This window comes from Grammomys surdaster, unplaced genomic scaffold (genome assembly GCF_004785775.1).
Source record: "Grammomys surdaster isolate TR1022 unplaced genomic scaffold, NIH_TR_1.0 125896, whole genome shotgun sequence".
NCBI lineage: Eukaryota > Metazoa > Chordata > Mammalia > Rodentia > Muridae > Grammomys > Grammomys surdaster.
Genome location: NW_021620720.1, coordinates 2210207 through 2222604, shown reverse-complemented (window position 1 = coordinate 2222604; position 12398 = coordinate 2210207). Strand labels below are relative to the sequence as shown.

The 12398-nt window shown below is 43.8% G+C and overlaps 1 protein-coding gene across 4 annotated transcripts in view; it reads right to left on the bottom strand.

Annotated features, from left to right (window-relative positions):
• Nucleotides 1-256: 256 nt before the first annotated feature.
• Nucleotides 257-12398, bottom strand: part of Dpp8 (dipeptidyl peptidase 8) — a 54256-nt gene continuing 42114 nt past the window's right edge. For 3 of the 4 annotated variants that reach the window (XM_028752320.1, XM_028752321.1, XM_028752322.1), the window contains exons 17-21: nt 10982-11128; nt 9694-9846; nt 7811-7953; nt 7125-7236; nt 257-3986 (exon numbers count right to left, since the gene is read on the bottom strand). In XM_028752320.1, coding sequence (XP_028608153.1) covers nt 3864-3986; nt 7125-7236; nt 7811-7953; nt 9694-9846; nt 10982-11128 — 678 coding nt within the window. In that variant the 3' untranslated portion in view covers nt 257-3863. Of the gene's footprint in view, nt 3987-7124; nt 7237-7810; nt 7954-9693; nt 9847-10433; nt 10620-10981; nt 11129-12398 lie in introns of those variants that run through there. The other variant, XR_003709354.1, reaches the window with a different exon arrangement.

Sequence of the window (12398 nt, the reverse complement as noted above, 5' to 3'; positions counted from 1 at the left end):
ATCGCTGGCGTCTAGGCTGAGGCTTCTGGGAACCTCCGGCAGGTACTGAGCAGCGCTCTGCACACCTCCCACTCAGTGTTTGTACTGGAGCTCCCCCACGATCCTGCGCCCAGACTCCTCCCTTCATCCAAGGACATGACCTTGGGTATCAGACACCCCGCAGTTGAGTCATGAGAGCAAGGCTGTACAGGTTGGGGGGGGGGGAAGGAGCGGGGATGGGGTGGGGTGGGGGCGGGGCAAGGAACACTCAAGCCAGTTGATTTCAGCAGCATCTTTATTGCAACCAAGAACCTGTAATAAAACGCAGCGAAACTAATGCTTCACATCACACGATTAAAAAGCCTGGAAAGGAGGAGACCCATACGCTTACTGGAGAGAGACATGCGGCTCATGTACAGGTTAGTGCTGAAACAGCAGGCACTTTATGTGCTAGACTTAAGACCTCCACCCGCTCCGAATCCCAATTTTGCCAAAAACAACATAAACCAAACACACAAACACAGCTTCTGTGTCTGCAAGGGACTTCTGGAACAGTGGGGAGCGCAGATAGGGGAGGAGGGGTCGGGTTGGGAAGGCCACAGTCGGGATGTTTCCAGTTCCTTCCATCTGCTGGAAGAGGATGCTCTCACAAACATAGTGTAGACCTGGCTGAGGCTCTTGTCTCATGTCACTCACGGAAGATGGGTTCCTGGGCTCATGCAAACGTTCTGTGTCCCTATGTCCCACGACACCAAGGAAGACATTTAATATGATGATTTCAATTAGCTTTCGAATGCCACACACTCATTGGTACTGCTTTGTTAATAGGCATGCTTAGCATTTACTTAGAAAGGAAAAATTAACCATTTTTATGTGGCGTCCTTTAAAATGTTTTATAGGAATATATTAATAAATACTTCTTTAAAAATCCTACCTTTCTTAAATATCACATAGCTACCATGAGGCAGGCTACGGATGGCCCCTGGATCTGAGTACTAACTGTGGGGTCCTGGGTGTGTTTCTTTCTCCCTAGAACACAGGCTATTTTTCCCCCCTAGCAGATGAGGGCACTGGATTATGTTAAAGATTTGTTTGTTCCAGCTGTAAAATTTATGATTCTGTAGCAGTACAAGCTTTGACTGGAATCCTCCCACCAGCAGAGAGAACTGTGTGGCAAAGGCAGGGAAGCACCTGAACGCTGGCATATGTGTGGCTCACCGTTTTAAAGGAACAAGTGTGCAGTGTCTTCGTCTTTCTGTGTAAGGCTTTGGAGGGGCCAGGAACGGGAGAAGTCATCATGCCCAGATACATTTTCAGACTTGACTACTGTTCGGGTCCAGCCACCGTGTAAGTCACCTGTCCTCTGACTGCAACTGCGTTCTTTACAGAAAGTTTACAGAAGCAACCTGCAGACCTGACTACACGTGCCCAGGAAGCTCATCGTGCTAGAAACGTGCTCTCTGGCCTCCACCCAAACCGATGAGCTCATTCCTCTGATTGCAGGTTCAAGACTCCGTTTCTTGTGCTCAGGGTCCTGGATGAACCTGCTGCTCTGAATCCAGAGTAGCTCTTGCTACCAAGCCTGTGGAAACCCCACACTTCGGTCCTTACTGAGTGCTTTCTGGCTCCCGTCAAGCTTGTACTTTCAGAGACTCGTGCCTCCTTCACTGACATCTAGTCAGAGGACAGCGATAGAGAGGTTTCTGGTTGCTCCGAATGACTGATGTCTTCCTCACTGGTGCTGACAGGCAAGCCTGGTCAAGCTGCCTTTCTGTGAGTGAGTCAGACACGTTCCCTCTCAGAGAGTAGGGGGGCATTTAAAGGACAGCTGTGGATGCACTTCTGTGACAGCTGGGGAGAAGGCAAAAAGAACCTAGGAAGACCGAGGTTTTCTAAGGTTTGTCTGCATAAAATAAGAGATGTCTCAGTACAAAGCAAATGAGTAGCTGGGAGCTACTATATGTCATGCCTACCTAGAAGGTGAGACGAAGCCCTTGGAGGCCAGTTGGTCCAGCAAATGCCACCCTTAACAGTCAAGGAGACATAAGTCATGGGGGAAATACTTTGTAGGGGAAGGAAAGTTACCCAAATCAGTTTAATTTAACTTGAAAAATATAAACACATTTTGGCACGAGAAAATGTCATAAGCGTGAAAAGTCAAAATAGACAGACAATAAGAAAAGTGAGGCGTCTATCATACAGCATAAATAAACAGCCAGCAAGACCCAGCCCTCCCTCCCCAGGACAGAAGCCCACGGTCCCCTGCCATTTTTGTCCAGATTTCCCAAAGCACCCAGCTCTACTCTGGCAGTACTTGTCTTCACTGTGCTCTCTTGGAAAGGGACCTGATGTGGCAGTGAGAAAGAAACACAGCGGCTTTTCTTGGAGTGGTTTTTAAGTTATGGTAACTGTCTGAACACTGGGGTTTGTTATTAATGAGGGTCAAACTCACAGGTGTCTGGCTGCAGTGGGACCCATCTAATACTGGAAGGCCCTAAGGGCAGATGCCAGCCAACACTTGAAAGCTCATGCATCCCTTCAGAGTCAAGCAGGAAGGCAGAAGCAGGAGAATGTTACAGCCGAGCAACACAACTGTTGATAGGCTTCCAACACAGAGTGCCACGGTTTGTCAGGGATTAGCTTACGGCAAAGAATGGTCTGGAAACCTTTTTATTTTAAGCTAGTGATATCTAAATTACATTCAAATTAAAAAGTTAAAGTTTAGATTTGTAAGGTTTTTATCAAGTTAAAGGGAAAAATAACAAAAAGCTGGAATTATAAAAGTAACCGCTCCAAATGCTGACCCTGTAGCTGTGCTGGCAAAGCTTGACATCCTAGCTCTGGTTCCCAGCCACTCGGGGGTTTACATTTACCCTGGTTTTTCCTCATGAGTATTCCTGGTGAACTATTTTGCTCAGTTCTTAAGCAGAGCCTTACTACCTGTTCGTTCCTGGCCACTCCCTGCACCAGGGCCGCCCTCTTCCCACTGTTACCCTTCTACCTCCTGGGAACTCTGGAACACTTTAATCAAGGAAAGGCCAAATGGAAACGGCACCATTATATTTTTAGAATACAAGTGAATGTGTACATGTTCTGTTCCTAAAAGGAGAAAAATTTGCCTGCTAATTCTCAAGCTCTCAAATAATTTGATTAAAAATTTTTTGTCTATAATTGTCAACATCTTAAGACTTGTGATTAACTCATGCTACATAGTTACTTGCCTTTATGTGAAAGAAAACCCCACTCCATCATATCATCAAAGAAAAAGGAGAATTACTTATATTAGATGCTGTTTAAATTGGTTAAAAAACTGGTCAGAGCCCTAGTAAGTATCTTTAGGAGGCCTCTAAGTTATCCTTGAAAAATTATTAATGACTGGGAAATTCATAAGCTTAATAGTATTTAGTTCATGACATGCTGGATACACCCCAAGTGACAAAGCATAAGCTATTCAATTAGACGTAAGTGCTATCAAATCCATAACTAGTCAGAGATCCTGGAATTGAACCAAACCAATCACTACTACCATCATCTTTTAACAAACTCAGAGTATACTGTAAAACCCACTATGAAGTCCAAGAAGCTTATACTGCTAGTGAAGTGAGAGCAGGCTAGTCTGAGTATGTGGCGCTGGTGCCTTGATTCCTTCAGTATCCTCAGGTCCTGCTCGATCTCTTGGGAGCACGTCACTCAGTTCTATGCGCATGGTTAAGGTACTAGATTACTATCCATGAACTGCAGATTTCTGCATGGCACCAAAGTTACTTTCAGAAGTAGATCTTATGTGGCGGGCACAAAAGTCAAATCGCCAGCTCTGGCTTCTCTATTGGCTAACCCTCCTGGTTTGGTTAGACAGTCTACACTGAGTTCTACGTGAGTCAGAGTTATATCACTTTCAGAGCAGCGATGCGTGATCCCAGGTTCTCCTGAAGGTAGTGGAGCAGGTGCAGCTCGTAGTGCTCTCCAGACTCGGGGACTCGGATGCTGTGCCTCTCCTGAGGGTAGATCTTCACAGCAAAGGGCAGAGGCAAGAAGAGGAAGTTTAGTGATTCCCCTCTTCCAAGACTTTCTCAACATAGTTACTTATATATTACTTATATATTGCTTTTTGAGGCTGGGTCTCATGTAGTCCAAGGCCACTGTGCAGCTAAGGAAGCTAAGGATAGCCTCAAGCTCCAGATCCTCCTGGCCCTGGCTCCCATGTGCTAAGACGTTTTCTAGAGATTTCTAACTGGGCTATCAATATGGAATAATGCTTCTCTGTGGTATCACATTAATACATATTATCCTGGGGCTGGAGAGATGGCTCACTGGTTAAGAACTGCCTGTTCTTCTTCCAGAGGTCCTGAGTTCAATTCCCAGCAACCACATGATGGCTCACAACCATCTGTGATGGGATCTGATGCCCTCTTCTGCATGCAGGTGCACATGCAGATAGAGCACTCATACACATAAAATAAATAAGTAAATCTTAAAAACAAATCATATTCTCCCAGGGCTCTTAGGATTCTTTACACACCTACCCATAAGGCTTCATTCAGAAGGAGGCCTCAGAGGGTCATTGCCTTAGTAGTCTGTAGGCTTCCAAGACTCCTTGGAAACCATTTCAAAGGCCAAACAATGTTTAAACTATCTTCAACCCAGCACATGGGAGGTAGAGGCAGGAGGACCATGAGTTTAAGGCTGGCCTGATCTACATAGTGAAATCTTGCTGAAAACAACACAACACAACACAAAAAGCTACTTAAAAACTTTGGCTTGAGTGTGCTTTGCTCACTGGTTCCACCGTGCTGCTTCAACAATGTGAAGTAAGTTCAAGGCCTGTGTGCTAGCACGGCACGACGTGAGGCGGTGTACTATCCTGGGAGCTGCAGTAGCCTCTATCACACAGATGGAGTCAAAAGAAACAGGCCGCTTTCATATTTAAGTGGTAGTAAAAATTAGAATTTTATACACTAGAACCCAGGTCAGACGACTCTTTAATCCGTGTGCTATACGGTGCTTTAACTAGCAGCTCACTCCATCTCCGTTGCATACTATTGTAGGGTGGAACTATAAAAATATGGGCATATGCCAATAATCTTAGTATGTGGTAAGTAGAAACAGGTAGATCTCAGTGAGTTCAAGGCCAACCAAGTCTACATACATAATGAGTTCCAGGCCAGCCAGGGCTACAGGGTGAGACCATGTCTCAAAAACAAAAACAAAACAAACAAAACCCCCCACCCAACCAAATAGCCAATGCCCCACAAAAACAATAAAAACAAAACTGTGATACAATAAAGACTCAATATCTCAGAAATACTAAAGTGGAATTTTTCAGGTTATCAACAGAAGTACAAAAAGATTCATTTGATATTCAAGATCAAGTACCAATGGATTAAATTTTTTTTCAGGAGGGGCTGGAGCACTCGGAGGTTAAGAGCACTGACTGCTCGTCCAGAGGTCCTGAGTTCAATTCCCAGCAGCCACATGGTGGCTCACAACCATCTGTAATGAGATCCAATGCCTTCTTCTGCTGTGTCTGAAGACAGCTACAGTGTACTCATATACATAAAATAAATAAATCTTACAATTTTTTATATTTATTTTACATCTATGAACATTTTGTCTGTGTATGAGTACCATGTGCGTACCTTACAAATACTTGTGAGCCATCATGTTGACACTGAGAATTGAACCCAGGTCCTCTGCAACTCACTGAGATCTACCTGCTTCTAAACCCTGAGCCATATCTTTAGCTCAAGATCAAATGGATTTTAATGTGACAGAGAATGAAAATTTTATAAACATGGCTTTAGCGTTCCACAAAAGCTAGTTGGAGGGCTAACTCATGCCTTCTACTTAACATATACTTAGTGAAGCCAAACTTTTCTTCATAAAGTTAAATGTATGTGTGCGTGTGTGTGTGTGTGTGTGTGTGTGTGTGTGTACACAGCACTGGTCTCTTTTGTTCCTTAAGATTATATGTTCATGAAAAATACTTTTCCTTTCCTTTTGATATTTCAGTTGACATTTCTTCCCAGTTACACTGTGAGATATTTGTCTATAGTAGCAGTTTTTAAGCCTTTTGATCTCAGAAGTCCTTTACATACCCCAAAGCCTTGTCTGTGTGAGTTGTGTCTTTATGTGTGTCAGTATTTCACACTGAGCACAGTGACACGTGTAGGCTGAGGCAGGAGAATCAGCAGTTTGTGGCCTACCTGGGTTACACAGCAGTTCCAGAAAGGGGGGAGACATATGGTGAGGTCATGACTCAAAACTGTTTCATTATTTAGCCCAGGCTGGCCTCAAGCTGGCAGCTTATATCAGGTCCCAGGATTACAGGTGTTTTTTGTTTTTTTTTTTTTTGGTGGCGGTCGTATCTCTTGTAGCCTAGAGATGCTTGTTATGTAGCACTGTGCTCCTGATCCCACTTTCTCTACCGCCTAAGATCTGGGATTATAGGCATGCAACACTCCACTTGGCTAAAAGCAGTTCCTCTTAAAACCTTCTCCAAAATCCTTATTTACTTAGTGTAAGGGAGCTATAAAAAAGGGCAACCCATTAGTTTCTATTTACATGACAATGTGAATTAAAACAAGACTAAAAGATCTTGTAAACAGGTCTTTAAAAAAAGATTTATTTATCTTTTATGTGCCTCTGTGTGTATGTGTGTGTATGTGTGTGTGTGTCTGAGTATATATGTATTTGCACCATTTGTATGTAAGTTCATGGAGACCAGAAGAGGGTGGAGCTGGAGTTACAGGCAGTTGGGAGTGTCAGTAAGTCACCACTCCAGCTCCACAATCAAGTCTTTAAAACCCTCTTACTAAAATGAAATCATAGAACGTTTCTTCACTCATTAAAAGGGAGAATGGAAGCAAAGTTAAGACAGTGAGTAGGTTTGGCCACCATTACCAGGCCTATAGGCTGAATGAACACAGCTACGTAAGCCACATAATTGAATAGGCCTTCAGTTGGTAGTTTTTATAGCTGATAATTTTTATCAGCTGAAGCCTGGTAGCTATGCTTATTACGTTAGTGTTCTTAGGCAGAATGCAGACACAGGTGGACACTCAGTCTTGTTCCTCATTTTGTTAGATTTCAGGGCAGTCTTTCACTATTTACCACCATATTGAATTGGAAAATGCAGAACAACCCACCTGTAAGTCATATGGCTTTCCAGCCCTCACTAAAAAACTCAGCAATATACTGGTGTGTGCAAAGTGGACATTCTCATCCAAGAACCCGTGTAAGAGGAGTAAACGGTTTGGTCTAGAGGAATAAAAACGTTAGATGATTAGGCAAGACAAGTCCTTTAAACTGCTGACGATGCTGGACTGACAGGGCAAGGACTTACTGTTTTCAGTATTAAACCTGGAGTATCAGAAGCCACATGTTATGAACAGAAAGGGATGGTCAGCGCCTGAGAAACACTCACTACATGTTCCTGGAACACGTTTGTGAGAACACTGAGCTGACGTAGACTCTCTTCCACTCTGACATAATTACCAACTTAATTTTTTCAGTGTAAGCAACTGCTTCAAATATAACTTATAAAAATAAATAAGCATAGCTATATATATTTTAAAAATTCTCCCAATACGGTATCTGAACAAGGCTTTAATTTGGCTCTGAGTGCAACTCTAGCAGTTTAGCAGCTGGTGGTAAAATATTTGTCTATGTGATGGTTTGGGCTCAATCCCCAGTACTTAGGAAGAAAAAAAATTTTTTTTAGTATTTATAAAACATTCATTTTAATTTTCATTATTTAGTTTGTATCATTATCCTGAAAGTTTTAAAAACATCACTTACAATTTACAGCCTTAATTGTAAAGCATGAACTTACTCTGAGGGGAACTTCTCCGCTTGCATGGCCACAGATCCTAAGTAATAGCCCTGTTCATTCTGGTCAGGGTGACCCATATAGCGCTCCGTGTATCCTGTGTCATAGAAGATCCACAGAGTGACTGGAGCCCCAGCAATTGCAACCTGCGTACGAGAACATGGACAGTCAGCGGTGTCCCAGAAAAAAGGGCTATCAACGCTAACTCACCACTGCAAACGTGTAAGCTAAAATTATCCTCGCAGTGCCCAAGTCCCGCTGCTGGGCGTATGTCTCAGGACAGGCAGAAGCCTTAAGTCAGGTGCCAAGGTCACAAACCTGATACTCCATGAGTCAATACGATTCACTCCCACAGGGACATCCTGCACCATGCCCTGAAACGGGGACAGCTGAAATCCAAACCACGGGTTCCTTTATCCAAAAAAGATTCTGAACAAGACATCCTTGAGAACCCATCCCCCTCTGGGAACAGGTACAGACTGCTAACCTCCTCTACAGAAAGCACCCGCTGTTTCACATTTCTGCTTCCTGTAGCTTCTTCTTTCCTTAAGCAATACAGAACTTAAGATGACTGGAGTATGTGTAAGTAAAACACTTCATTTTAAAGCTTCTATGTAGTTTTATATTTAGATATTTTAATTAATTTCCTTTGTTTTACAGATAGTGTTTCATTAGGTAGTCCAGGCTAGCCTCAAGCTGGCAACTTATCTGCCGCAGGTCCCGGGATTACAGGTGCATGCCACTGTGCCTGGCTATTTTGTTACTAATAATTACTTCCCATAAACAGGGCAGAGTGCTGCACACCTGTAATCCCAGCACTCAGAAGGTGCAGGCAGAAGGATTAGAAGTTCAGATTATCTTCAGCCACACAATAAGTTAGAGGCCAGCTTGTCTTAAAACAAACCCCAAAACAAAAAAATAAAAATTGCTCATTGTGTAGTAGAAGTATATTATTAAGATATAAAAATTACTGCTCTTAATTTGTATTTTTGCTATCTACATGCTCAGGAAGGTCAGTCTGCTCTTACACTGTGGGTGCCGCACTCAGTGTCAGGCCTGGCAGCAGGTACTTCATCTGCTGGGCCATCTAACTACACCCTTCCTTTCTTTTTTTAAAATAATAAAAAAAAAGGACGCTTTCATACAAGTGTGTGAGAATCTGCATGGGTGTGCATGTTAGGTGGCACGGCTGCAGAGGTGGAGACAGCCTTCAGGAGTCGGCTCCCTCTCCCACTACTTGAGTCCCGGGGAGCAAACCCAGGCTGTGAGGCTTGGCGGCAGGCTTCCTTGCAGGGACAGCTCATCTACCCACTCATCCCTATTCGCTTAGTAATTATCATCTTTATATAGCCTTTCCAGTATAAAGTTATAAGAATTTGAAGAATTATAAGCTCGTATATTCAGTTCACTCAACATGATTTATTTAGGGCCCTGTGCTGGACACAGATCTACTGAGGACTTACTCTGTTAAGCACCACTAGCTGTTGAGGCTGCACCAGGGAGTAGGACAAAGATGTGTTTTAGTAAGTACACAAGTAGCTACAGTCCAGTAACTTTGTGTGCTTTACTAATCATGACTTTTAATCTTTATAAACTACCGCCCAAGCTGACAAGTGTTTAAAAAGCCATGTTAACACAAAAGACACATTTCCCATGTTGTAAACCACACAAACCCAACATTCTACAATATTAACAACACCGTGGACTGTCAAAAAAATTATCATTTTCAGGTGTCTTCGATTAACAGAGAAGTCTGTCTTGGGAGGCAGAGGCAAGGAAATCTCTGAGTTCCAGGCCAGCCAGGACTACACAGAGAAACTCTGCCTAAAACAACCCCCAAAATCAAGAAAACAAACAAACACAGAAATATAACAATAGCTACATACCCGGAAGATATCAGACCTCTGCATTAACGCCATCAGGGAGAGGTAGCCACCGTAAGACCAGCCGTGGATGCCCACTCGGTCCAAGTCAATGAAGTCATACTGAGATGCCAGGTACTGGAGTCCTTCCACTTGGTCATCGATTTCTATCTGACCCTGTCAAAAAGGGGGAAGCTCACTGGTTCTGATGTACACTAGTCTTAGAGAATATTTTTTTTAAGCTGTTTCATGTTTTTACTAAAAATTCCTGGAGAGTTTCTTTTTTCACATTAGAGTTTATTAACAAGTGATATTCTATTTTGCCTCAGGAAATGTAAAATAAAAATGTATCTATAGGTAAGGACTTGCTACTACCCCTACTCCGCTGGCTGATGGGGGTTAGTCACCAGGCCTTTCCTGTCACTACCCACACTGTCCCTAGCTATAGTGTGTCTCCCACTCCATTTGTTCTGTTGTCTGCTAAGAGGCCAGCAACTTCCTTGTAACAAGCCTTCCTCTATCCAAAGACAAAAATTCAGCCCCTTTAAGAGATTAATTTTACTTCTCCTTTTAGCACTTAAGTGCAGCAAAACAGAGGGCATTACCCGAGGCCCTAACTTCCTCTTTCCCAGCATGTTGCCTCTAGCAAAGCTCTGGATCGCTTAATTCCTGCCAGTACCACCCAGGGTATCACTTGGCCTGCCAGTGCACACAGTCTCACTTCACTGAGCCAAAACCAAAAAATAAAACAACCAAAAACTTACATGAGAATACAACATAAGGTCAAAGGACTGTCTGTGGGAGAGCATCCCATGCCTTACTCAGCATGTCCAGCACACTGGCGCCCTCAGGGACTGCCTTACTGTGCAAAAGGAACATCAGCCTGTCATCATTTCCCAAAGCAGCAGAAAGGACCTGGGGCATCTCTAAAAGGTAGCATTTAAAGCTTCCTGCAGAGAGAAAGAGGCTTGTCACAAGGAAGGAACTAACCAGTTGGTTTCCCTCTTCACAGAGGACAGAACAAATCTCAATTATTCCTCAGCCTGTAAATGGGGCTCTGCAAGCTAAATGGGGCTGCTTTGTGGGGAGGTGCGGGTACAACCTGGAAGAGTACTTTTATGCAGAAGTGGTTCTATCTCAGCTCTTGGGAGTTACATACAGGTATCCAGGAGTGAGTACAATGCAAACCCAACTGTGCCTTCCTTCCCACTGCTCAATTCTAACACGTGCTCCCTCACTTTGTCACTCAGGTCCTCCCCCAACTCAAAGAAAATGAAAACATCTGAAAAGAAAGTGCTCTATGTTCACACACCATTTTATATTTAAAGGCGCCTTCAAATTTGAGCCCTCGGTGACAGGATCCCCTGTTGTCTATCACCACAACCACATAGCCCAGGGAGGCTAGGGTGTTCAGGCGGAAATACTTGACTCCTTTAAACCGATTGTTCACCAGCTGCACCTGGAAGAGAAGCACATCTTCAGTGAAGTGACGTGACAGCATACGGAACACGAGATGGAGCCGCGTGAGCACCAGGAAGCTGAGTGTACTAACTACTCCCTTCCCTTTGAAACAGGAGTGTGAGGGGATCCTTTAAATTTACTCAAGTCTAGACGAGTTTGTGTCGTTCACACCCAGTCTCCGTCTTAAAGCTTCACAGCAAACACCAACAACTGCAGACTCCACTCTGGCTCAGATAATTAAGGTGTAAGTAAGGGAAGTTAATCCACCCCAGAGAAAGTTGCTCAATTATCTACACCAAAGAATGTGACATCCAAGTAACAGTGACAAGGAAAATTAACACGTTCTTGTCCCACTTGTCTCTCCTGCAGTTGTTGCTGAGTGACAGTGAGGAGGTGTAGCGTTTTAATGAACACTGTCATCAGTCTGGTTATTTTTCTCCTGTTAGACAAATTAGTGTAAAAGTATCATGATTTTTAAATCAGTTTATCATGCTAGAGACTACACTTCAAAGTGACGGAGAGAGTGACTGTGTCTGGGGCTGTCCTAGAAACGGAGCTGTAGCCACTGAGAGGAGGGAGCCACACCCCACACGCTCATGTTTCAGTCAACTCAGGGCACTCATGGAATGGTGGTCCCGTGGGACCATGGCAGAGCTGAAAATGCCTAATGACAGCACAGCTGGTGCGACACGGTGCATTACTCCTGTGTTTGGGGCAATGTTAGTGTGAACAAGCTTCTGCACTGCCAGTGTTCTGAGGGTACACTGAACGATGGCTGGTAACAGAGGACTAGCTTACTGGTGTGTGTGTTTCATAGTTGGGACTGAACCAAGGGCCCTACACTCGTAGGCAATGCTTACTACTGAGCTACAGCCTCGGGGCCCTTTTTTGTTGTTTATTTGTTTGAGACAGGGTATTTCTGTATAGCCCTGGCTGTCCTAGAACTCGATCTATAGACCAGGCTCTCCTTGAACTCATATAGATGTGTCTGTCTCTGTCCCCAGAGTGCTCGGATCAAAAGCATAGCCCACCACCACTACCCAGCCCTCAGGTCTCTATTTTTATTTTTAGAGAGTCTAAGTTGTTGAGGCTGGACTTGATCCCATTCAGTATGAATCAGGTTTTAAACTTGTCATCTTCCTGCTTCTGCCTCCAGCTCCCCCAAAGCTGAGATTACAGGTGTGCACTACCAGGCTCATACTATATTTTTTAAATCATTATTTGGTGTGTCCTCCTGCTAATGATAATGAAAAGAGTTTAGTTATTTG